Source organism: Nerophis ophidion, linkage group LG13 (assembly GCF_033978795.1).
Source record: "Nerophis ophidion isolate RoL-2023_Sa linkage group LG13, RoL_Noph_v1.0, whole genome shotgun sequence".
Taxonomy (NCBI): Eukaryota; Metazoa; Chordata; class Actinopteri; order Syngnathiformes; family Syngnathidae; genus Nerophis; species Nerophis ophidion.
Window position 1 is genome coordinate 38049864 of NC_084623.1, and position 26835 is coordinate 38076698.

Consider the following 26835-nt stretch of genomic DNA (forward strand, 5'->3'; position numbering starts at 1 on the left):
AGTCACCTTTGAGGAGTCCCTCGCCGGCAGCCAATCAGCGGCAGGAAGAGACACATGGACGGTGATAATATTTCCACACAGCAGACTGAGGCCATCGAGAACAAAGAAAGACCATGAATTATCACTAAATTGTCCGTCTAGTTTGTATGTTACGAAGTGCCTTTAACGTTTATTTCAAGACTCGGTATTTTTTTAAATTTAACTTTGGGCGTGTTGTGACTTGTTGGTTTTGTTGAGCAACGGGGAAGCTCGTCCGTGTTGTGGCGACTTCTTCCGAGCCCCGCTGCCTTCTAGAGGGAAACGTCGATTTATGGTAAGTTTATTCTTTCTGTTTAAAATGTACATACTCTGTCTGTGTCAACTTTTTTTTTTACTATATCGCTGTGAACCAAATTATTTCCTCCAAACTTTGTTTTTTTCCTCGAGTACAGGGATTGCCTCGAATTCTCGGCAGCCATTACCAAACTTCATTGCACGATCATGTAATTTTAGTAATAATTCCTTTGTTTTGTTTTTTTAAACTAACCGACTCTAATACATTTTCTGATGTTTAAATTTGGGAGCGTACTATTTGCATGTAGATACTTTAACAAGATGCCTATTCGCATAATTACAGGGCTTGTGTATTTGTTTTTAAAGGCCTACTGAAATGAGATGTTCTTATATAAACGGGGATAGCAGGTCCATTCTATGTGTCATACTTGATCATTTCGCGATATTGCCATATTTTTGCTGAAAGGATTTAGTAGAGAACATCAACGATAAAGTTCGCAACTTTTGGTCGTTAATAAAAAAGCCCTGCCTTTACCGGAAGTAGCAGACGATGTGCGCGTGACGTCATTGGTTGTAGAGCTCCTCACATCCTCACATTGTTTAAAATCATAGACACCAGCAGCGCGAGCGTTTCTGACCGAGAAAGCGACAATTTCCCCGTTAATTGGAGCGAGGAAGAAAGATTTGTGGATGAGGAAAGTGAGAGTAAAGGACTAGGAAAAAAAAGGGAAAAAAAGACGAGGGCAGGAGCAATTCAGATGTTATTAGACACATTTACTAGGATAATTCTGGAAAATCCCTTATCTTATTGTGTTACTAGTGTTTTAGTGAGATTATAAATTCATACTTCATAGTCGGAGGGGTGTGGTGACCGCCAGTGTCTCTGAGTGAAGCCATGGAGGAGCCAAGAAAGTCACAGCTGCCTCTTTGACGGCTGCAGGAAGAACGTCAAGCTCCGCTCATGTTTACGGTAAGAGCCAACTTATTACCACAATTTTCTCACTGAAACCTGCCGGTTGACATGTGGTAGAGAAACATGTTCGCTTGACCGCTCTGTTCCATATTAAAGCCTCACAACAAACAAAGAAACACCGACTGTTTGTGTTGCTAAAGGCAGCTGCAATCCACCGCTTTCCACCAACAGCATTCTTCTTTATAGTCTCCATTATTAATTGAACAAATTGCAAAAGATTCAGCAACACAGATGTCCAGAATACTGTGTATAATGCGATTAAATTGGACGACTTTGAGTGAGTGGTGCTGAGATAAAATGTCCGCTCCAACCAATAACGTCACATGCACGCATCATACGCGTCATCAATCCGCAACGTTTTCAACGGGATACCTCTCGGGAAATTTAAAATTGTAATTTAGTAAAGTAAACCGGCCGTATTGGCATGTTTTGCAATGTTAATATTTCATCATTGATATTTAAACTATCAGACTGTGTGGTCGGTAGTAGTGGGTTTCAGTAGACCTTTAAGGGCAAAGGAAGTGAGTACTAGCCCCAAAAAAATGGTAATGTCCTCTTCTCCCTTTTAATATTTGCAACCAATTCATGTTTAAGTCAGCCCTCCTAATACATGTACTTAATATTTGGCTTTCATAAGAGAGTCAATGCTTGACTCATAACAAGGTGGGTGCTTTGGAACCTTTTATATGTTCAGTAAATATATAGCATCTCTAGCTCTCACTTGATTGGTTCGCAGCCGAGTGTGAAGCGATCGGAATGAAAATCAGCATCTCCAAGCCCAAGTCCATGGTTCTCTCCCGGAAAAGGGTGGAGTGCCATCTCCGGGTTCGGGAGGAGACCCTGCCCCAAGTGGAGGAGTTCAAGTACCTAGAAGTCTTGTTCACGAGTGGGGGAAGAGTGGATCGTGAGATCGACAGGCGAATTGGTGCGGCGTCTTCAGTAATGCGGACGTTGTATCGATCCGTTGTGGTGAAGAAGGAGCTGAGCCGGAAGGCAAAGCTCTGAATTTACCGGTCGATCTACGTTCCCATCCTCACCTATGGTCATGAGCTTTGGGTCATGACCGAAAGGATAAGATCACGGGTACAAGCAGCCGAAATGAGTTTTCTCCGCCGTGTGGCGGGCCTCTCCGTTAGAGATAGGGTGAGAAGCTCTGTCATCCGGGAGGAACTCAAAGGAAAGCAGCTGCTCCTCCACATCGAGAGGAGCCAGATAAGGTGGTTCAGGCATCTGGTCAGGATGCCACCCGAACGCCTCCCTAGGGAGGTGTTTAGGGCACGTCCAACCTGTAGGAGGCCACGGGGTAGACCCAGGAAACACGTTGGGAAGACTATGTCTCCCGGCTGGCCCGGGAACGCCTCGGGATCCCCCGAGAAGAGCTAGACAAAGTGGCTGGGGAGAGGGAAGTCTGGGCTTCCTTGCTTAGGCTGCTGCCCCCGGGTAAGCGGAAGAAGATGGATGGATTGTGTGAATAGTCCAACATGTGTAAAAATCATTGTTTTGAATTGAAAGTGCTCCTTCATTGGAATAAACTTTTTGAAAGTGCATGTCAAGCAGCCCAAAAAACTTGTAATGTCCTATTCTCCCTTTTAGTATTATCAACAAATTAATGTCCAAGTCATCCCTCCAAATTAATGTATTTAATATTTGGCTTTCATAAGAGAGTCAATGCTTGTTTCAAAAACAAGGTGGGTGCTTTAGGACCTTTTGTATGTACAGTAAATACAGTGTGGCAAAAGTATTTAGTCAGCCACCCATTGTGCAAGTTCTCCCACTTAAAATGATGAAAGAGGTCTGTAATTTTCATCATAGGTACACTTCAACTGTGAGAGACAGAATGTGAAAAAAAAATCCAGGAATTCACATTGTAGGAATTTTAAATAATTTATTTGTAAATTATGGTGGAACATAAGTATTTGGTCAACCATTCAAAGCTCTCACTGATGGAAGGAGGTTTTGGCTCAAAATCTCACAATACATGGCCCCATTCATTCTTTCCTTAAAGGGGAACATTATGACAATTTTAAAAGGCTTAAAAACAATAAAAATCAGTTCCCAGTGGCTTGTTGTATTTTTTGAAGTTTTTAAAAAATGTTTACCGGTCCCGGAATATCCCTAAATAAAGCTTTAAAGTGCCTTTTTTTCGCTATTTTCAAAACCACTATCCATTTTCCTGTGACGTCACACAGTGCTGCCAATGTAAACAAACAATGGAAATACCACAGCAAGATATAGTGACATTAGCTCGGATTCAGACTCGGATTTCAGCAGCTTAAGCGATTCAACAGATTACACATGTATTGAAACAGGTGGTTGGAGTATGAAAGTATTGAAGAAGAAACTGAAGCTATTGAGCGAATAGCTATTGACGCTATTCATAGCCATAGTATGGCCGATTAGCTGCGTTAACATCGCCGATAAAATGTGCGGACCAAACGATCAGGACTTTCGCATTTTGTGATAATGGAGCAACTTAAATCCGTCGATTGATAAGTGTTTTTTCGCATTAAACGTAATATAGTTGCAAATGCATCTGCAGGTTATCCATACATCTCTGTGCCATGTCTGCTTTAGCACTGCCGGTAAATAGCATGTTAGCATCGATTAGCTGGCAGTCACGCCGCGACCAAATATGTCTGATTAGCACATAAGTCAACATCAACAAAACTCACCTTTGTGATTTTGTTGACTTTATCATTGCAAATGCATCTGCAGGTTGTCCATACATCTCTGTGCCATGTCTGTCATCGCCGGTAAATAGCATGTTAGCATCAATTAGCATAGCATGTTAGTATCGATTAGCGTAGCATGTTAGCATCGATTAGTTGGCAGTCACGCTGCAACCAAATATGTCTGATTAGCACATAAGTCAACAACAAAACTCACCTTTGTGATTTCATTGACTTTATCGTTGCAAATGCATCTGCAGGTTATCCATACATCTCTGTGCCTTGTCTGTCATCGCCGGTCAAATGTGGAGACACTCTGGCACATTCAATGGGGGTCTGGCGGCAGACACTTTCGCATCTTCGGTGCAACTTGAATCCCTCCCTGTTAGTGTTGTTACACCCTCCGACAACACACCGACGAGGCATGATGTCTCCAAGGTTCCAAAAAATAGTCGGAAAAACGGAAAATAACAGGGCTGAGACCCGTGTGTGTAATGTGTAGAAAAAGAAAATGGTGGCAGTATTACCTCGGTGACGTCACATTCTGACGTCCTCGCCACCAGAGCAATAAACAGAAAGGCGTTTAATTCGCCAAAATTCACCCATTTAGAGTTCGGAAATCGGTTAAAGAAACATATGGTCTATTTTCTGCACCATCAAGGTATATATTGACGTTTACATAAGTCTGGTGATAATGTTCCCCTTTAACACGGATCAATCGTCCTGTCTCCTTAGCAGAAAAACAGCCCCAAAGCATGATGTTCCACCCCCATGCTTCAAAGGAGTTATGGTGTTCTTGGGATGCAACTCAGAATTCTTCTTCCTCCAAACACAACGAATTGAGTTTATACCAAAATGGATACCTGGATGATACAGCAGAGGATTGGGAAAATGTCATGTGGTCAAATGAAACCAAAATAGAACTTTTTGGTATAAACTCAACTCGTCCTGTTTGGAGGAAGAAGAATACTGAGTTGCATCCCAGGAACACCACACCTACTGTGAAGCATGGGGGTGGAAACATCATGTTTTGGGGCTGTTTTTCTGCGGGGGGGATAAGAAAGAATGAATGAGGCCATGTATCGTGAGATTTTGAGCCAAAACCTCCTTCCATCAGTGAGAGCTTTGAATGGTTGACCAAATACTTATTTTCCACCATACTTTACAAATAAATTATTTAAAATTCCTACAACGTGAATTCCTGGATTTCTTTTCACATTCTGTCTCTCACAGTTGAAGTGAACCTATGATGAAAATTACAGACCTCTGTCGTCATTTTAAGTGGGAGAACTTGGACAATCGGTGGCTGACTAAATACTTTTTTGCCCCACTGTATATCGTATTTTGGATTGTATCATTAGTCCAACATGTGTAAAGATTATTGTTTTGGATTTAAAGTTCTCCCACATTGCAATGGACCTTTTGAAAGTGCACATCCGGCAACACAGGATGATATGGAGGGGGATGTGCCTTAGGTCCCTTCTACACTAAGGTTATCCAAGGTAAATCCCACCTAACCATATCTGTGTCCACACACACGCAATGGTCGTTTAAAACCCTCTCCGTCCACCGGCACAACAAAACCTTTGATTGATTGATTGATTGAGACTTGTATTAGTAGATTGCATATTCCGTACAATTGACCACTGAATGGTAACATAAAATGCGCATGTCATAGACACCTCCAGTGTTGCTTTGTGTGCAAGTTCTTAAGTGTAACTTATCTGAACAATATCCAGTGTGGTGGTATTTCAATTAACTGTAATCGAGTGTGCTGTGGTGACCTATTGTAGTAAATCACACCTGAGCCACCATAAATTCATAAAATCTTTATTAGACACTTAGACAATGTGATAAAGAACATTTTACATCAATCAATCTAGGGATCTAGATATCTGGTCAGGACACTCATTCTTTTGTCTACACCTTCATTGTCTGTTCGTTTTTGGTGACTTTATATACTCTGGACCTCGACATTGAGTCCGCGACAAACATGGCGGACAATAACTGATACAGTCTGCTTTGCCAGTCCAAAAACATTCGCCATTTTCCGTAGTTTCCTCGATGGCCAGGTAATACAAAGCACATGCTACCTTTTTTATCACATCCACGGGAGCCCGCCTTCTCGTTGTCTCTCCTTCGACAAACGGACAAAGTTTTTCGGTAAGTAGGATAACAGCTGACCTGGACATTCCAAAGTTCTCTTGGCGTCTGAGAAGTGTTGTATCCCAAATAGCTGCAATCGCTTTCTCTTAAGGTATTCATGTGTGATTTCCACAAGCGTCTTTACAGACAGAAGGAAAAACACAAGCATGTCTGGATAACTCGCTTCCATATTTCCAGTGGTTGGTTCCGAGTTAAGAAACAGCTTTATTAGGAAGCTGGCTGTGGCGCATTATTTCTGACATCACGTCCTGTGTCGGGCACAGTCTTTCTGGCCTCACTTCCTCTCCGGACTCAGTTTGTAAAGAATCAATGAGTCCATACAAAGCTAAGAGCCGGAGGTTGTAAAACATTATCCAAGGAGGGGAACCTTAAACGATTTAGTGTGGCCAAAATGGGGCTTAGGTTATATAATTATTCATTTAATGAGTTATCCGGCTTAATGTAGACAGGGTCTTAGTGTATGCTGGTGCCTTGCTTTCTGTATCTGCACTGCAACAACACCATTACCCCGTTGTGTGATGAATAAAGTCTTATCTAATTCTAATTCAGGAATAGTTGATTTCAGGATAGGGCTGGGCGATACGACTGAAAACTGTATCACAATATAAGTTTTTTAAATTGTTCAATATCGGTAGTTGATGTTTTATATGACATATGGACCAGGAGAAAAATAGAATAAATGTTAACATTTTTTATTTCAAATTTAACCTTCCTCTAATTATAATCCCCCCAGATGTCAAGGTAGGAAGGAAAAGAGATGTCAACACCACCATGGAAAACACCCAAACAGTCAATGTGCACATGGATACAATTAAACGGAATAAAAGCCTAACATGAATAAAAATGCTTCATATAAACATGCCATTCGGAATATTCTGACTCAAACATATTTTCGGATCAAAATTTCATTCTGACTAAGACTTGTGGTTTACGCCCGTAGTCATTCGGATCGTAGCGCATGAAAACAGTTCTTACGAAATTCGGATTGAAATTATCCTATTTATGCATGTCTTTGACGTCAGCTATACTTTGGTTGTGGAGCAGGGACTAAATGTTTTCGTCTCAGAATGAAGTGATTGTCTTGCTGCTGTAGCGTTATATACTGATTGGTTTGTTGCTCCACAACCGAGACAACCAAAAACAACATTATGTTCTTGAGTGTCATGTGTTGATGTATCAATAAACAAGTGATCTAATTATTGTCTTAATTAACTGTTTACTTCTTGACTTTACAGCTACTCCATGTGCTAAATGCTAGCCCCTAGCTGCATACACAGAATGTTATGGCAACCTATACATATCGCAACATAAATGGCACGGAACAGCTCCATTTCAAAAACAGAGGTAAAACAAAAGTAGTGAAGGGGAAAAAAAAAGGTAAATACCATGATGTTGGACAAGCAGAAATGCACTGTAATACAACAAATATAACGGAAAAACTGAATTTTTTTTTTTTACCTTAATGCTATTGTTATTTAACTGTATTTTTGTCACTATTATTAGCATAATTATTTTCATTGTGTTTTTTTTGTTAATAATTTGTATCCGTTTATTAAGTTTGGTGGTACAAAAAATATATATCCATTCATACAATATATCACTAAACATTTTTTATGTTAAAAATAGAAAATAAAAAATATATTTTGAAGGTTTGGTGGCAGTAATCTTGCCGTGGCGTTGCGCCACGATCCTTTACATGTAGGAGAAACCCTGACACAGTGAATCAAGTTCGGTTTTATATACTTTTTGCTAAAAACTGCTGTACCAGTGCTTTGTGTTTTGTTTTTTTGTTTTTTTAATACATACAAACTTGATGAGTAGATCTCTCAAATAAAACATGGTTGTCCAGTATTTTTTTTTTCTACATTGCAAATTCAATTGTTGAAAGACTGTTGTCATGGAATTTCCTGAATTACATACTGTTCATAGGGCCAGTTGTATTAAGCAAAGTTTTTAAATATTGAATTTTAATTTATTGTTCAGCTGCATTGTACCCTGCAAGCTATATTTAAAAAATATTACAAAACTACTATTTTACATTACCAGGAATGCAAGACCCAGAATAAACACATGGCCCCGCCTGGGATATTGAAGACGTATTAAAAAGTCAACTTTACCATTTTTAAATTATGCTACATATAACATCATTGCCATTTGCTAATGTGCATCATTTTTAGTAACAATACAGATACGTATAGAACAGGTCTCTAAACTACTGCAAATTCCGCACTATATGCAGCTGCTTTTTTCTTACACTTTGTACCCTGCGGCTTATAAAACGGTGCGCTAGTTTTCGGATTTTTCTTTGGCTGATGGTCATAATGAAAATAGTTAAAAAAAACAAAAAAAACAAACACATAGAAAAGGTGTTTATTGATTGTTTATTGAACAAGATCGCTCACTGCAATTGCTACAGTGTACTTCTATTTAGTAGAATTGCCGTTCCATCTTCTAGCCGTTCATACGTACTCGTATGAATTCTTCATTCATCACTCCAAGCAACGTTTGCAAGTTTTCCAATATAACTAAAACGGTTTACAATTACTCTGGCTGTTTAGCTTATTGGGGAACTAGCTTGCACAGCTAGTGGGTCCATGACTATGATTACTGTTATGTTTAATCAGCCGTTTTACTGCCGCGTTACAGACACCGTTCGTAAACAAAAAAATGACTAATCTCGCAACGTATTTGGACGTGGCTTATAGTCTGATCAGGCTAATATATAGAAAACATATTTTTTTCCCTAATGTTTAGTGAATGTGTATGTGATATTTACTGGTGCGCTCAATAGCCCGGAAAATACGGTAATAGAACTTTATGGCCTAAATTACCGTATTTCCTTGAATTGCCGCCTGGGCGCCAATTAATTTAAAACCTCTTCTCACTCCTGCGCTTACCCAAGGCATGCGGTAAGAGTAAGCATGCGCTAATTGATGCAAGATGGCGGCGCCCGGACGGGCTGCGACACTGTGGAGCTCTTGCTAAAGATGGAACATTTGGCGGAAATGCCGGACAGTTCTGCAGACTTCATGGCTGGCTCGCATCGTGGTCACTCCGTGATCACGTACGACCGCCAGACACTTCTGGATATGGACATATCGGGCCGTTTTGGCCTGATAGACGCGTGCTTGCTGGACGTGCTGACTAGCACGGGAGTGCTGCGGCGGCTACATCCAGCGGCCTGTGAAGCAGGGGAGTCTATTAGCAGCGGGGGCCGTCTACGGAGCAGACGCCAGCGGTGTGATCGGAAACGCGGATGTCGAGCGGGGCTAAAAACAAAGCAGGAGGCTAATCCCCACAGAACACCACTTCCCTCCATCCTGCAGCCGGATTTAAATAAACGATGCGAGACTACTGGTCTGGGTAAGGAGTCAGTTAAATTAGAACAAATTTTTTCTGCTTTGAGTGTTTCAGAGTTGGACATGTGTTTTACCGAGGTGGCTAACTATGATGCGTGCAGTTTATCAAAGCAACAAACAAACAATCGGAAAATCCCCGTTACTGAGGTGGCTAACCATGATGCGTGCAGTTTATCAAAGCAACAATCATCCATCCATCCATCCATTTTCTACCGCTTATTCCCTCAAACAATCGAAAAATTCCCGTCGTATCAATTCCTAGATATGGTCGTAATTATACTGAATGCACTGGGCATAATAAACACAACATTATTAATATTGCTACTACGGATAATTTGATCAAAAATTCCCTAAAACAGCCGACTACCTATAATATAGGTTTTTTAAACATAAGATCATTGTCTCCTAAAACGTTGTTAGTTAATGATATCATCAGAGACAACAATCTTAACGTCATCGGTCTCAGTGAAACCTGGCTTAAACCAAACGACTTTTTTGCGCTAAATGAGGCATGTCCTCCTAACTTTACACATGCGCATATTGCCCGTCCGCTTAAAAGGGGTGGGGGGGTCGCACTAATATACAGCGAAAACTTTAACCTTAGTCCTAACATAAATAATAAATATAAATCGTTTGAGGTGCTTACTATGAGGTCTGTCACACCGCTGCCTCTACACCTGGCTGTTATCTACCGCCCCCCAGGGCCCTATTTGGACTTTATCAATGAATTCTCAGAGTTCGTTGCTGATCTAGTGACACACGCCGATAATATAATCATAATGGGGGACTTTAATATCCATATGAATACCCCATCGGACCCACCGTGCGTAGCGCTCCAGACTATAATTGATAGCTGTGGTCTCACACAAATAATAAATGAACCCACGCATCGCAGCGATAATACGATAGACCTAGTGCTTGTCAGGGGTATCACCGTTTCCAAAGTTACGATACTCCCGTATACTAAAGTATTGTCCGATCATTACCTTATAAAATTCGAGGTTCAGACGCATGTTCGTCAAACTAATAATAATAATAACTGCTATAGCAGCCGCAACATTAATACGGCCACAACGACAACTCTTGCTGACCTACTGCCCTCGGTAATGGCACCATTCCCAAAATATGTGGGCTCTATTGATAACCTCACTAACAACTTTAACGACGCCCTGCGCGAAACCATTGATAACATAGCACCGCTAAAGTTAAAAAAGGCTCCAAAAAAGCGCACCCCGTGGTTTACAGAAGAAACTAGAGCTCAGAAATTATGTAGAAAGCTGGAACGCAAATGGCGCACGACTTGACTTGAGGTGCACCATCAAGCATGGAGTGATGGTTTAATAACTTATAAACGCATGCTTACCTTAGCTAAAGCTAAATATTACTCAAATCTCATCCACCGTAATAAAAACGATCCTAAATTTTTGTTTAGTACGGTAGCATCGCTAACCCAACAAGGGACCCCTTCCAGTAGCTCAACCCACTCAGCTGATGACTTTATGCAATTCTTTAGTAAGAAAATTGAAGTCATTAGAAAGGAGATTAAAGACAATGCGTCCCAGCTACAACGGGGTTCTATTAACACTGATACGATGGTATATACGGCGGATACTGCCCTCCAAAATAGTTTCTCTCGTTTTGAGGAAATAACATTAGAGGAATTGTTACAACGTGTAAATGGAATAAAACAAACAACATGTTTACTTGACCCTCTTCCTGGGAAACTGATCAAGGAGCTTTTTGTATTATTAGGTCCATCAGTGCTAAATATTATAAACTTATCACTTTCCTCGGGCACTGTTCCCCTAGCATTCAAAAAAGCGGTTATTCATCCTCTTCTTAAAAGACCTAACCTCGATCCTGACCTCATGGTAAACTACCGACCGGTGTCTCACCTTCCTTTTATTTCAAAAATCCTCGAAAAAATTGTTGCGGAGCAGTTAAATGAACACTTAGTGTCTAACAATCTATGTGAAACCTTTCAATCCGGTTTCAGGGCAAATCACTCCATGGAGACAGCCCTCGCAAAAATGACTAATGATCTATTGCTAACGATGGATTCTGATGCGTCATGTATGTTGCTGCTCCTCGAGCTTAGCGCTGCTTTCGATACCGTCGATCATAATATTTTATTAGAACGTATCAAAACACGAATTGGTATGTCAGACTTAGCCCTGTCTTGGTTTAACTCTTATCTTACTGATAGGATGCAGTGTGTCTCCCATAACAATGTGACCTCGGACTATGTTAAGGTAACGTGTGGAGTTCCCCAGGGTTCGGTCCTTGGCTCTGCACTCTTCAGCATCTACATGCTGCCGCTAGGTGACATCATACGCAAATACGGTGTTAGCTTTCACTGTTATGCTGATGACACCCAACTCTACATGCCCCTAAAGCTGACCAACACGCCGGATTGTAGTCAGCTGGAGGCGTGTCTTAATGAAATTAAACAATGGATGTCCGCTAACTTTTTGCAACTCAACGCCCAAAAAACGGAAATGCTGATTATCGGTCCTGCTAGACACCGAACTCTATTTAATAATACAACTCTAACATTTGACAACCAAACAATTAAACAAGGCGACACGGTAAACAATCTGGGTATTATCTTTGACCCAACTCTCTCCTTTGAGGCACACATTAAAAGCGTTACTAAAACGGCCTTCTTTCATCTCCGTAATATGGCTAAAATTCGCTCCATTTTGTCCACTAAAGACGCCGAGATCATTATCAATGCGTTTGTTACGTCTCGCCTCGACTACTGTAACATATTATTTTCGGGTCTCCCCATGTCTAGCATTAAAAGATTACAGTTGGTACAAAATGCGGCTGCTAGACTTTTGACAAGAACAAGAACGTTTGATCACATCACGCCTGTACTGGCTTACCTGCACTGGCTTCCTGTGCACTTAAGATGTGACTTTAAGGTTTTACTACTTATGTATAAAATACTACACGGTCTAGCTCCATCCTATCTTGCCGATTGTATTGTACCATATGTCCCGGCAAGAAATCTGCGTTCAAAGGACTCCTGCTTATTAGTGATTCCCAAAGCCCAAAAAAAGTCTGCGGGCTATAGAGCGTTTTCCGTTCGGGCTCCAGTACTCTGGAATGCCCTCCCGGTAACAGTTCGAGATGCCACCTCAGTAGAAGCATTTAAGTCTCACCTTAAAACTAATTTGTATACTCTAGCCTTTAAATAGATTCCCTTTTTAGACCAGTTGATCTGCCGTTTCTTTTCTTTTTCTTCTATGTCCCACTCTCCCTTGTGGAGGGGGTCCGGTCCGATCCGGTGGCCATGTACTGCTTGCCTGTGTATCGGCTGGGGACATCTCTGCGCTGCTGATCCGCCTCCGCTTGGGATAGTTTCCTGCTGGCTCTGCTGTGAACGGGACTCTCGCTGCTGTGTTGGATCCGCTTTGGACTGGACTCTCGCGACTGTGTTGGATCCATTATAGATTGAACTTTCACAGTATCATGTTAGATCCGCTCGACATCCATTGCTTTCCTCTTCTCCAAGGTTCTCATAGTCATCATTGTCACCGACGACCCACTGGGTCATTATTGTCACCGACGTCCCACTGGGTGTGAGTTTTCCTTGCCCTTATGTGGGCCTACCGAGGATGTCGTAGTGGTTTGTGCAGCCCTTTGAGACACTAGTGATTTAGGGCTGTATAAGTAAACATTGATTGATTGATTGAATTATTTTAAAACCTCTTCTCACTCCGGCACTTACCAAAGGCATGCAGTAAAAATTTGAGTGTGATGTAATCTTGGACCTTAAATGCTACTGAATAGCTCTTAATCTTCTTCCCTTTATGCGATATCAAATTACCAGTATTGTAATCGGCCTCCTCAATTTTGAAAATGATGACAGGGGAAGTGTCAGTCGTGACGTCACAAGTTTGACCAGGCGGAAATACTAAGCTTGTGCTAATTATTTTGCGAAGCGAGTTTGACCCTGCAGTAATTCAAGGCAGGCGCATACTATATGCCCTGCGGCAGTTAAGGAAATACAGTAATTTATATTGTTGACAGGATTACATGTCATTTTCGTCCCTACATTAGCACATGTATACAGTTGTCCTCTGCTCTCTCTACAGTATTGTGCATTGCACAGTTTAAACACTAAGCCATTGGGTCTCTCTATTGTGCTTAGTGCTGATAAATGGGAGAATTGCATTCGGAATGGCACCCGTGGAAAAAACTAAGGCAAACCATGTGAGTGACTCGCTTTGGCAACCCCAGATTAGAGAATCTATAAAGCGACCACCACATGACACTGCTCTCTGACTCACTAGTAGATTTTAAGAAATATGGTACATGCTTGTGCTGTTTTGTTGCTGTCACTTTATACTTCTTTGACATTTCTGTTTACTTTCTTGTTAATGCTTAAGCAGGCTTCTAAAGAGAAACCTATTTTAGATTAAATTTTCTCAAGGATGGAACTAATTATGAACAGTCTTCTATCCCTGCTGAGAATAGAACACCATCAGATGATCCTGTTTTTCTAACACTAATGGATTATGTGTTTGGAAGCATTTAAGGTCACAAACCCCCTCCATGCCACATTGTACTTGTTTACACTTGCAATAGTGAAATAGGCTTCACTGGGCTATATCTTAATAAAGCAGTGTCCCTACTTCGTTTTGGATTACAGTGTATGTTCTGTTGCCTACCAATTTACTACAAGAATATACAGGTATGCGTATGGCGAACTATCCCTTCTCTTGTTAATATTTAATGAGTGATCTTAAAAATGTATGACTCGAGATTCCACAGCCTCATTATTATTCTAAACGGCCAAGGACTCCTTGTTCTTGCTAGTTCCATCTTCCTCTGTTTTTACTTTGGGCCATTCGTATTTTTAATTCCTTCTTAAACAAAAAAGTATGTTTAAAAAAAAAAAAAATGCAAATCCCTAATAGTTGTCATTTTGATGATGTAAAACGGATCTCCAAGAACCTAATTTCTGGAACTGGATTAGAATCCAGTGACACCACACTTTCTTTTCTTAAAGGGGAACTGCACTTTTTTGGAATGTTGCTTATTATTCACAATCTCCATGTAAGAGAAGAACACATATGTTTATCTTTTATTTGCATTCTAATTCTTAATACACGGCAAGTAGTCGGTGGCTAAAAAGCAGCTAATGGTAGGTCTCTGTTGTGCTCAAAAAACACCAACAATACTCCATTTACATCTCATGACATGACTATTAGCCAAATATTAGCGATATTGTTATCATATGCCCTTACACTGAGGAACTAGTGACCCTAAACTGAGAAGAGATGGTGAGAAAGACACAAAAAGTCACACGTTTTGTTTATTTTATTAATTTATTTATTATTCACCTGCATGAAGGTTAATTAATTCTTCATCCAAACGAGAGGATATGAATATCCAATCATTTGGGATTCCCCTGAGAGTAGATATTGTACAGTAAGTGATTGTTTTATTATGTTCGTAGTTTGTATGTATTGTTCAGCACTTAGCAATATTACTATTTTCTAGGTTTTTAGATGTTTTTAGAGTACCTAATGGGTACAATAAACGCAATGACTAAATAACTCATTACCGCCATTATTAGCAGACTTTTGCTAGCGTTTATTTACGAGTTATGGTGCATGCAAAATAAAAAAACATATGGCTACTTCTCTCACCTAAGAATTGGTAATTATAGGCAAAATTCCCTAAAAGTGCAGTTAGTTCCATTTTAACAAAACACATACACAGTTTTTGACTGGCATGGATGTGAATTTCTTAAAACTTCCCAAAATGGTTCACTTTTGCCTCCGTTTACCTTTCTTACATACCAAAATATTACCAATGTGGGCTTTATTGAAAAGTGCTAAAGTTTTATAGCTGGTGGTGTGATCAGATATACTTACAAATATCTTAGTTTTTGAAACCTAATGGAACACAGGATCGATCGGATGGCTGCTAAATATTTTAAGGTCCTGACCAAAAAGCAGCTGGTGTTTACTGCAACTGATGTATATGGCTTTGTATCAAGTACTTAATGTGCAAAACGTCATTACGTTTAGTACAAGGAATGCAATGGTATTAAATTTCATGGTACGATATTATCACTGTGTTAAGGCAGTACGTTATTATTGTGACATATGTAAAAAAAAAAAAAAGGTTTAAAATATTATAGTGTGTAAAATGGAGTGACAGGAATGTTTAAGATAAACACACTGTAATTAAAGACACAAATACATTGCTAAAATTTTGTAATCAAATTCATTACTACATAAATGCATTTCTAAGTACAAATAGTTGTGCAGGGACATTACTGTTTGAAGCAAATATATAAAAAAAAATGAATGCAACTGAAATAGGTTCCACCACCTCCCGCAACCCCGAAAGGGACAAGTGGTAGAAAATGAATGGATGGAGGGTCTGTAGTTGCGTGTCCTTAAAGTCCCAATGTAAATATCCAGTGTAAAACAATAATGTTCACTTAAGTGTCTTTCAACATTTACTTTCTAAAAAAAAAAAAAAAAAAAAAAGCAGTGTCCTCCACAGTGGAAATGTTTGTCAGTCTGGAAAAATGCTGTTTCTCCAAAAAAATTAGCTGATAATTTCACTTTTAATTATGTAAATAGCCCACAAACTGATGGTGGGCTTCTTCTATATTTTTTGGATGACAGTTTAGGAGGTAGTGACTTGTCCAGAGTGTACGCTGCCTTTCGCCCGAGTGCAGCTCGATAGCAAGGCTCCAGCCCCCTGCAACATCGAGAGAAACAAATGGTGGAAAAATAGGTGGATGGATTAGAGGATTTATCAAGTAGTTTTTCAGTTTTTTCAGATTTACTGCGATGAAGATTTTTTTTGGTATTATCTTCGCACGGTTCACTGTGACTGGCTGACTCTGTCGCCTTGGAATTGTTTGAAACTAATTGTTCGAAAGGAAAGTAGTGCTTTGCAGAACGCAGACTTTCTTACCACTGCCAAAGAGGTTATGTTTTCGGCAGGGTTTGTCTGTTTGTTAGCAACATAACTCAAATAGTTATGGAAAGATTTTGATGTAATATTTTTAGGAAATCTCCCCCAAAAAAGATTTTTTTCGACTACGAACATACTTTACTTCCTGCTTTTGGGAGATGTAGTTTTCAGACCCGGCCAACGCTAAAGCACCAGAGAAAACTACACCCCAAGAGTTTGTTTGATACCGTCAAGCGTAAGGGTATTATTGTGAAAACTTTGAAACCAAAATACTGCGGTACGTACAATACCAGAAAACCACTATAGATTATTCTTTCAAAAAACAAATACATTGACAAAATTTTAAAGCCGATTTTAAAAATAAACACTTTGAACAATCAGCTCGAGAAGGTTCATTGTCTTCTTATTGAATATACTGTGTTCTCTTGTAGTCAGTCTAGTCGAGGGGTCGGCAACCCAAAATGTTGAATGTGACTCGAGAGGTGACGCTTGCCGACCCCTGGTCTAGCCAGTTCTACACCTTGTCTGACAAATAAGACATGTTGAAATTGGAGAACGGAATATTTATAGTATGGATTAAAGAAATACCTGTTAGTTTAAAAAAGTAGCATAATTCTTGAACAGTGGTTATCAATTGGTTTGGCGATGGAATCTACAATCACACCTTAATGACAAGCGTGACCTGAATTACGGAACATTGTGTAACTCAAATGTTTAATATCTTATATTCAACGTAGACAGTGCAGTTGTTTGAGGTAGTGCCAATAACGTCCTGCTTCTCCAGATCAATACTGGTTACAGGGCGTATTTATTATTCAGATTTCCACTATAGTTTGTGCATACCTGGAGGTACAAACTGTACCTGTGGAGATTTATCCTGGCAAAAGCCAGTCTTTCATGAGAGTTAGGGATGGTCGTCCAGCGGCATCATTGCTATGATAAAATAAAAAAAGTATTTAACACTTGGGTCATCTCTGACAAACGTTTTGCAATTTTCAAATGCTTGAGTAAAAGTAACAAGCCCTCAGCCTTTCATTGTGGCTGGCTTCAGAGTAGCTTCTTTAGCATTAGGCCTTTTCTGAGACGATCAAAACAGCGTTGTAGCGAAGCTGGCGTTTTAGGTAGCTGATAGGGTTTGATGTGTTGAAGTGAAATGTTTTTTCTCTCCTTGCAGAATGTTTGGTACAAATAGCACTTGAAAAGTCTTTCTCTGAATCAGTGAAGAAGTCCCACACGATTGATGTCATGTTTGTTTACTTACAGTCTGAGCTCATGTGAAGTTTATGACAGGCTTGAGCGCTTGATCAACCCCGCCTCATTAGAGCGCTTTCTTTAAATGATATTTTATCAGTTATCAGAGCTATTTTCTAATGTTTTTTTCATTCATTGTGTGATGTAATTCCTAATAGCAGCCCAATAATTATCAGTCAGTCAGTTTTTTGTTTCTATGCCTTGTTACCCAAAGTCACCCTCAAAATATAGTTTTACTAAAACCTGTTTTGTATGAGTTGTATTCTAAATTTACTATGTTGTGATCTGGCGCTCAATAGAAAATCCAAAGAAAATAGATTAAAGCATCTTGACCTTTTATAGTGGTTGAAGTTGCTTTTGACAGGGCGGCCTTTTAATAATTGTAGGGGTAACACTGTACAGCACAAGTACGGGCTTTGGACATACAGCTATTAAAAGTGTTTTCTCTGCGCGTGTGGTTCAATTGGTCAAATGTCAACGATATCTGGCACTGGTTAATGGCAGAGCCAGAACATTTTCATTGTGGTGGCCAAATCACTTGGCCATTTCTGTTCATTTATAAACTTTATTGACAAAAAAACCTTCCTATCTATAATTTCTGACTGGACTATTCAACAAATAGTTTATAAATTTAATTTACAGTTGCAGTCATAGCATTTCTGGAGTGTGTGCTTGTACACTGCTTGGCTTTAAATTGAAAACTCCTTTCTAAACCCTCCTCTCCACACTCACTTGCTTTTGCCTGAGTGCCTGTCTCCTTCCAGCAGCTGTTTTCTTGTGTTAGCTGGGAAGGCTTGCTGTTTTTCCCCATTCTTGCGTCACTAGCTGGAACCTACTGACTCAACAGACACACGCACACAAACACTCTTCGCTGTCTCTGCCCTATCCCACAATAGTATTGCTGTTGACTGTGTGCTGACCTCATTTTGGACTGCAGACTGAGGACTAAGTATTCCCACTCTTACTTGGCAGCTCAGATTGTGTATTCACATTTCTGTGTAAGAGACGCCTGACTGGTAAAATGCTTTCATGGTAAGCCCTTTTCCCTTCTCACAGGATACTTCTTCCTGACTTCTGCAGCTTGTGACATTTTCTTGGGTTCCCCATTTCTCTGTTGCAAGAATGTTACTGATCGCATGGGCTGCAGTGTTCCTATGGTCTTTATAAGAACATTGAAATGACAAATAATTGTAATGTGTGCAATTTCTTCTTGTTTTGCTGAAATTAAAGGTAAACTTGCAAATAGACAGTTATAAGTATCTTTTGATTTTAAACTACACAAAATAGCCTAAATTAGGCTTAAAATCATATATCCACTGCATACACAGAAAGCAATACAAACAACCAAAAATCTAAACATTTTGCCAAATAGTCAAAGTTTTTGAGTATATTTTTGTTCAAATTAGTAATTTGTTGTTTTTTGTTATTGAAGGCGTATTTTAGTTTTATTCTAGAATCAACCTATATGCTTAACACAAACTCAATAACTATTGTATAATATTGGGCTTCCCTTAGGTACAATATATCAGTGTTCTGTTCTCAGTCTAAAAGAACTACACAGATTCCAGCGGCTTGAGGAACACAGCAGGGGCAAGGCTTATACTGTATAAAAGCTAAATAGAAGGGGGAACCAAAAGGGATGGCAAATCTTCAACTGCACAAAAAGTATTTGTTTTAAGAACGATTTATTTTCTTTTTAAAAATGTTTTGAATTTTTTGAGAAACAATTTCAGCTATTTGTGATAGGGTTTATTTGCGCAGACTTGTTTAGAAGATCTGCGTGGTCTCGAAGTAGTTTGATATTGTATATATTACAATATGGTATAGAATTTATTCTTCAAAATCCTATAGTAGGAAATTCGTCTTTTTTATCTCTGTAAAATAGTTTTTTCCGACCTACTATGTATGTTAAAATCTTGATCCGTCTCATTGCCATACCTGCCAACAACTACAGTTTTCTTGTAATGAGTAAGTTTTTTTGATAATCCATTCCCTGTCTATCTGTGTTGGACCTGTGATGAGGTGGCGACTTGTCCAGAGTGTACACTGCCTTCCGCCCAAATGCAGTTGAGATAGGCTCCAGCACCCCCCGCGACCCCAAAAGGGACAAGCGGTAGAAATTGGATGGATGGATGGCATTCTGATTTACGGCTGCATTGGTAAAAACTACGGTTTTCCCATTTAAAAATTATTAACTTAAAAGTCGAAGCTAAGTAGCGAAGCAACTCCACGGGCAGGGGACACAATAAATGGGAAAAATCAATGATGAATGGTTGGTGTACGTATAAGAACATTCATGATTGGTTGGTTGGTTTACTAGGATGAGTCACGATTGGTTAAGATTAGGGCAAAGCATTATGGACAGGCCAATTAGAGGCAAGATAGGGCGAGTCATCGAACCAGGAAGGGAAATCACAACAGGCACACACATCCCAAATGACGACGAGCGAGTCGGAGAAGAGAAGAGGGAATATTCAAGCGGGCGATTTATATATTTAAAAATATTAGTGGAAGATGGCAGAGGGATTCTCTTACTTAGATGTTTCTTTAAGCCATTGTTTGCGACATCCAGGAAACCCACAATGCGTCTACTTGCCCACATTTGTACAAATATATGCTTCTGGATAAAACATACATTTGAGTTGTTTACCATGTAAGCCAAAATCAAAACAATCTTGGCATGGAAGACATGGAATACACATTTAAGAACACATATGATTGTGGCAGACTTGATGACTTTTGCTGTACTATAGCCTGTCTAAATGCTACGTTTAATTTTCATTGGTGTTTTAGAACAAAATAGTAGCTGACATTTTGTTCATTGTGTCTGTTTATATTTTGACATTGAATAGTTAAATAATTTTAAAACATAAACATGACTGCAAAGTATATTTTTTCATGCTATAAATCACAAATGGCTATTCAGATAAAGGAAGTTAGCTAATACAATAAACAAGTTTGTACTCTATGACTTTTGCATGATTTTTGCATTTGGAGCAGTTAGAAGTGGAGAGGGAGTCAAAGAGACAGAAATTGGCTATACAACCCAAGGCAGAATCCACTAAAGCAGAAACAAAAAGAAGAATGCAGCTGCTCAGAAATGTCACAGCCATCAAAGCAAAAATATCAAAGTAATGTGTGAATGAACCAAAGTAATGTTTAAATGATGTAAATAACTTGATGAACCAACCATCTGTGGCTGTGTAGTGGCCACTAGTAATGTTGTAAATCCTGTATAGAATACGCTAACCCACGTTGTTCCTGTGGATGTGAACACAAGTTGTAATTACTCTAGTGACTAAATAACACCGTGACTGAAACAGACATAGTGTTTCATTTGAATGAGTGGGGTATGTATTTATGTAAACTTCGTTGACCCTTTTTCATTTCTTTAAACAATAAAACATATTTAAATGGTTTATTTTTATACAAATTTTTGCCTGTTCAATTGCTGAAAAACCAGAAGCTTTGGGGGGATGTTCTCCCCCCACCCTGGACCTGGCCTGATCTGTGGCCCTCAGACCCCAGGCTTATTTTCAGTCTTTTTCATTAGGTTCAAATCACACGCCTGTCGAAATAGAATGATGCTTATTGACATGTACGTTGTGTGGATGGCTAAATGATGTAGGATGAATGAACAGAAACAATATGTTTCAACTTCATCGGATGAATATTTTACTGCAAAACAACAGAAATGTTCTGAAATACCTAAATTGTCGCAAATGTCTGAATGTGTACACATTAGGAGACTTGGGTTGGAATTGCAAAGAGATTGTTTGTATTTGATTAAAGTGATAAGCTCTTTGAGTATAATATTGCTATTCTTATTTCTGTTTCAGGAATCACATCGTCCTTGGTAGAAGAGGGTTTATGTGTTCAACTGCATCTTTGCACACAGGCGCCTCATTTGCGCCCATGAGTTAACACTAGGATTTCCCACTAACTCATTAGGATCTTTAGTCCATCCCTTTCCCTGGCCTGTCCCCCATTCCCTTAAAACGACCTCACTATGGGCCAAAAGATCTCTGTGAGCATCAAGTCAGTGGATGAACATGGAGAGCCCTCATACCGACCAGTGCAACGTGAACTACGAGGTCCAGATTTCTGCCGGCCACCCAGATTGGATTTACTGCTGGACATGCCTCTTGCCAGTCCTGAGACACAACTCTGCCATGCCTGGAACCCTGATGATAGGTCCCTCAACGTTTTTGTTAAAGAGGATGACAAGCTGACGTTCCACCGACACCCGGTGGCACAGAGCACAGACTGTATCCGAGGCAAATTGGGCTACACCAGAGGCCTCCACGTTTGGAGGATTCATTGGCCAGCCAGACAGAGAGGCACTCACGCTGTGGTTGGGGTGGCCACAACTGAAGCACCTTTACACTCAGTGGGATACACCGCTTTAGTGGGCTCCGATTCAGAATCCTGGGGCTGGGACCTAGGTCGAAACCGACTCTACCATGATGGAAAGACTCAACCAGCATCTTCGACAGCACCCACATACCCCTGTTTTTTGGAGTCAGACGAGTCATTTGTTCTCCCAGACTCCCTGGCAGTAATACTTGATATGGATGAGGGCACATTGAGCTACATGGTTGATGGACAATATCTGGGAGTAGCATTCAGGGGTTTAAAAGGCAAGAGATTGTATCCCATCGTCAGTGCTGTGTGGGGACACTGCGAAGTGACTATTCGCTACATCAACGGACTAGATCGTAAGTCACATAACACTGACAGACACACATCTACAAGCTACATACATTCAAGTATCTACAATGAAATTTCATACTGTTTTGTAGGGTTGCACAATATTTTTTCCAAGCCAATACCAATAACTTCCTGCTTTTCGTACCGAAAAACCAAAATGTATTGAGGGATGGGAATTTTCTGCGGATCCGTGGAATTCCGCCGATTTTGGCGCCGCCAGGTAGGGGTGTAACGGTACGTGTATTTGTATTGAACCGTTTCGGTACAGGGGTTCCGGTTCGGTGCGGAGGAGTACCGAACGAGTTCCACACGAACATATGACGTAGCCGCCTATGCTATAGTCTTACGAGCTGCTCTACGCCGTTCTGCCTCTGTGTCTGTCTGTACACAGCACCCAGCATTGTCCCTCCCACACAACCATCTGATTGGTTACAACCGTAGTGGTAACAAGCCAATCAGCAGTGCGTATTCAGGGCGCATCTCGTCAATGCTTCAGCGTCGAGCAGATAGGCGTTTAGCAGGTGAGCAACAAACCCTCACCAAATTATACTAAACACTTCCAAGTCAACTACTTTCTAAACATCACTATGAGCCCGTTGGCCTTCTAGAAACAAACTGCATCTCAGCTCACTCGCAGTCCTGTTTGAGGTGGGGGTTAGTTAGCTTTTAGCGTAACATTAGCTCATTTTGCGGTGTGTGCGTGTGTGTGTTACGGACAGTGTTGATTGAGGTGTGTTGAAGCAGCAAAAAAGGACATTATATTAAATGAAGAGTTTCTGTCTCTGATAGTGGATATAATAATGTAAGTGCATCATTAAGCCTACATGAAGTCCATGGTGTTTAGGTATGAATAGTCTCTCCTATTGCTACTGGACTATTTTTTCAGCTATAGTTACATTAATCCTTAGTAATATAGCAGCCTGGTTTTGAATGGCAGGGTCCCTGCTATCACATCTTGATAAAAATATAACATTTACATAATAAAAATCAACTACAGGCTTCCCAAATGCTGTAATAAATTAAGCATGATGAGTTGACTTGAAACTGTTTGTTGCACTTTTTATCTGTAGAAGAAAAGTTGTCATTTTATTTCATCCCAGCCACAACTTGAGGCAGTCAAATGTGGATTAACGTGGGCAGAATTATTATAGTGTTCCCAATGTTAAAAGGATCAAGCCATTGTTTACAAATTTGGTAAATAAATAACCCAAAAATTATATTTTGTTGTTTTCTTACTGTACCGAAAATGAACCGAACCGTGACCTCTAAACCGAGGTACGTACCGAACCGAAATTTTTGTGTACCGTTACACCCCTACCGCCAGTGTCATTTCTGTGAATCGTTTAAATCCGGGGAGAAAATTATAGTGGGGGTTAGGTACTCGTGGTTTTTGTCTTTGCGTTGACCTAGTTATCAGTACAAGGCAGAGAATTCACACAAAAAATATAATGCCAATGTGTGAAGGCACCAGATTGGCTAGCTCTACTATCGGCTGACAACATCAACCAATGACATTGCCCGTTATAGGTGTCTGCACGCGTCGTTTGCTGACAATATCTAGTCCCTGATCCTCAATTATTGTGAGCGTTTCTGTTAATATTGGTTGTGTTTATCGGCGACTAATCTGGAAAGAAAACACAGTAGCTCTCAATTAACACGTTTCTTTATTGACAAAACAGTTTCAGACATGGTTAAGCTTATTCAAGATAGGAATGCTTCATTAGCGAAAGATATCGATAAGGGCGTGAGAAACAAGCGGAACTGGGCATGGCTCGATATATCTATCAAACTGAAGGTGAAGATTAAAAACAGATTTTGACTCAAAATAGCAGGAAATGCATCCTAAGCTAACATAGATTTGAAAATTTTTCTAGGGGGGCATGCCCCCAGACCCCCTATGTGCACTCGGGAGCGGCCACTGTGCAAAGCGGTGTTTTAGAATTACATTTTTTTATCTGATTTTGTAAATCTTCATTCCCATCCTTGTGTATTTATGTAGCGAGTATTTTTTTAAATTGAGATTTAACAGGAGTTTGTACTTTGGAGCTTCTTTACAAAGCATATATCTTTGTAGGTTTTCAAAACAATGTTGTCGTGATCTGGCATTCAGGTGGCTTATAAAGATTGATGTGTTGAAGTTGGATGTTTTTTTCCAGCTCAAATGTCTTTAGAATATTTGGTACAAATAGCGCGTAGAATGTCTGTCTGAAACTGGGAATAAGTCCCACACAATCAATACCAAGATTGTTTACGATAATCTTAGGCAGGAGGAGGCGCACTCGATTTGTCCACATTAACCCAGCTACACTACAGTTAATCTTGCCTCAATTGAGAGGTTTTTTTATTGGCTATCTGAGCTATTTTTCATGTTATCAGATTGATCGATATGACCTCATATAACCTCCAATCATAACCTTACATTTGTTGTGCACTACTAAATAATAATATTAACATTGAAAAGGAATCATCCTGTTTGGATTATGAACATAAATTTTTTAACAAAGGTACATTTCCAAACTAAGTCCAATTAATACATGCACACCAACATGCAGGTAACTTACTTGTCTATTAAATACTAATCTAATACTAATAAAAACAGCTTGTTGAGTCTGAATATTCATCTAATTGTTTTGAGCGTATACTATATTTTATATGACAATTCCATCACGGTTATTGTGACCAACTACATTATTAGCTTTGTATTTTTAAATGTGCTCTAAAAGTACTTATACACGCACTGAAATCTGTAGATTGTTTTAAATAACTAAAACTAATAGACAAACTATTAGAAAGCCCACTATTTTGCGTGTTTTTGTTTTATAATAATTTTGGCGTTGTGGCTTCTTACTCTCTTCAGTGGTCCTTGAATGCACCGTAAAAAACCCTCCGTGTCTTATTCCTCCACCTATAGAAACATCACTCCATTCTAAGAGAGCACAGCTTGAAGGTTAAATGTACACAATGTATTAGCTTAGTTACTCAGTAATGTCTTTTATATAAGTTTAGATTGTAAAATGTCATTTCTTAACAAGCATAACCATTAGTGTCTCTTGTTTTCATGTTAGCTATCAAGCTGGTGCCAGTCAGTTTGTGAGTTTATCAAAGTGCAGTTAATCAATCAGTTTTTTCCATCATACAAAACGGTAATACTAACCGTTTATAGTTACATCCTTAATTGATACATTTAATTTTTTATGTCGAAACCTTTTATAGACTTGGTAAAACGTGCTGACTTTACACTGGTCAGAGAATCAGTCAGTCAGTTCAAACTTCACACACTTAACAGTTGGTTCTGCCTGATTGGACCCTTACCATCTTTGTCTAATTTACAGCGGAGCCCCTCCCCCTCATGGAACTATGTAGACGAGCGGCTCGCCTGGCTCTAGGTAGGGAGCGAATCCATCACATCGACACGCTGCCACTGCCTGAAACTCTCAAGAACTACCTCCAGTACCAGTGACTATGACACACACACACACAGGCAGATGTTTTTTTGTCACCACCACACTTCAAACTGAGCTCAAAAATAAATTTCAGACATCTGCTGAGGATGCGGACAAGAATGTATAGAGGTTGAAGATGACACTAGTTTATGAATGCAAAAATAGACTGTCCATAATGTCTTAAACACTGTGGCTTGAGGCTACTGTTTAGTCTGACATATATTGTGGAAGCATGTTATTTGTCATGCGTGATGTACATGAAAAACATCCCTATGAGAAACGGATTGAGGAAACAAAATAAGGAAGACAATCTATGAACACTCTCAAAACCCACACACACACATCTTTTGGCTCTGGTAAGTAGTGTATTGCATACAGTACACAACATGCATTCAATGAATGGTTGTGGGTTTTCTACAAATGAAGTCACCTTTTGTTTCCCCTACTTGAACACACTTTTTTACAAACTGCATATGACTTGATGAACCTAAAGGTGACACTTTAACTGTTATTGTGCCTGCTTTAAGAAGACTTTAAGAAATGCAAAAAAAAAAAAGCACCTGACACTTCTGTTCTTTGTAAAGAGTTTTTCCCCCTTTTGGAGTTTTAAATGCTGCTTTTCTATCGTTACCTGGTCTTAATATTGTGGGTTTTTATTCACAAATTCTTTTTTTTTTTTTTTTTACAAGTATTGAGACTTTTTCAATGTTTTCATTTTAAATCTTTTTTGTACATATTAGTCTCGCAGGTATCAAAAGCATGTCATGCCATTAGGATTTTTCAAATGTCAATAAGAATAAACTTGGCTAAACTCACACCTCTGTACTTTGTGTGCTCGTCAAATAGCAACAAACCATTTCACATGCCCGTGCGAGCCAAGGCGATACAGCCAGTCCAAGAATGTGACCGTTTTTGTTTGAAAAGTATCTAAAATATTAGTTGTTTAGTTCCATCACCAACTTCCTAATTCAGTTTTGTTGACATCATTGTAGTACCTCTTTTAATGTAATTTCATAAAATAATCAATGTTTGTGTGTATG

The 26835-nt window shown here is 39.6% G+C and overlaps 1 protein-coding gene across 3 annotated transcripts; it reads left to right on the forward strand.

Moving 5' to 3' along the window:
- On the forward strand, positions 1–26610 carry LOC133564518 (SPRY domain-containing SOCS box protein 4-like). Of its 3 annotated transcripts, XM_061918877.1 has the most exons (4): positions 1–313; positions 1128–1243; positions 21482–22360; positions 25685–26610. In XM_061918877.1, the coding sequence occupies exons 3-4, from the start codon at positions 21652–21654 to the stop codon at positions 25810–25812; spliced, it is 837 nt and encodes a 278-aa protein (XP_061774861.1). In that variant the 5' UTR covers positions 1–313; positions 1128–1243; positions 21482–21651; the 3' UTR covers positions 25813–26610. The 3 variants fall into 3 exon arrangements, with proteins under 3 accessions (XP_061774861.1, XP_061774859.1, XP_061774860.1); XM_061918875.1 differs by lacking the exon at positions 1128–1243; XM_061918876.1 differs by lacking the exons at positions 1–313; positions 1128–1243 and adding an exon at positions 18494–18674.
- The last annotated feature ends 225 nt before the right edge of the window (positions 26611–26835 follow it).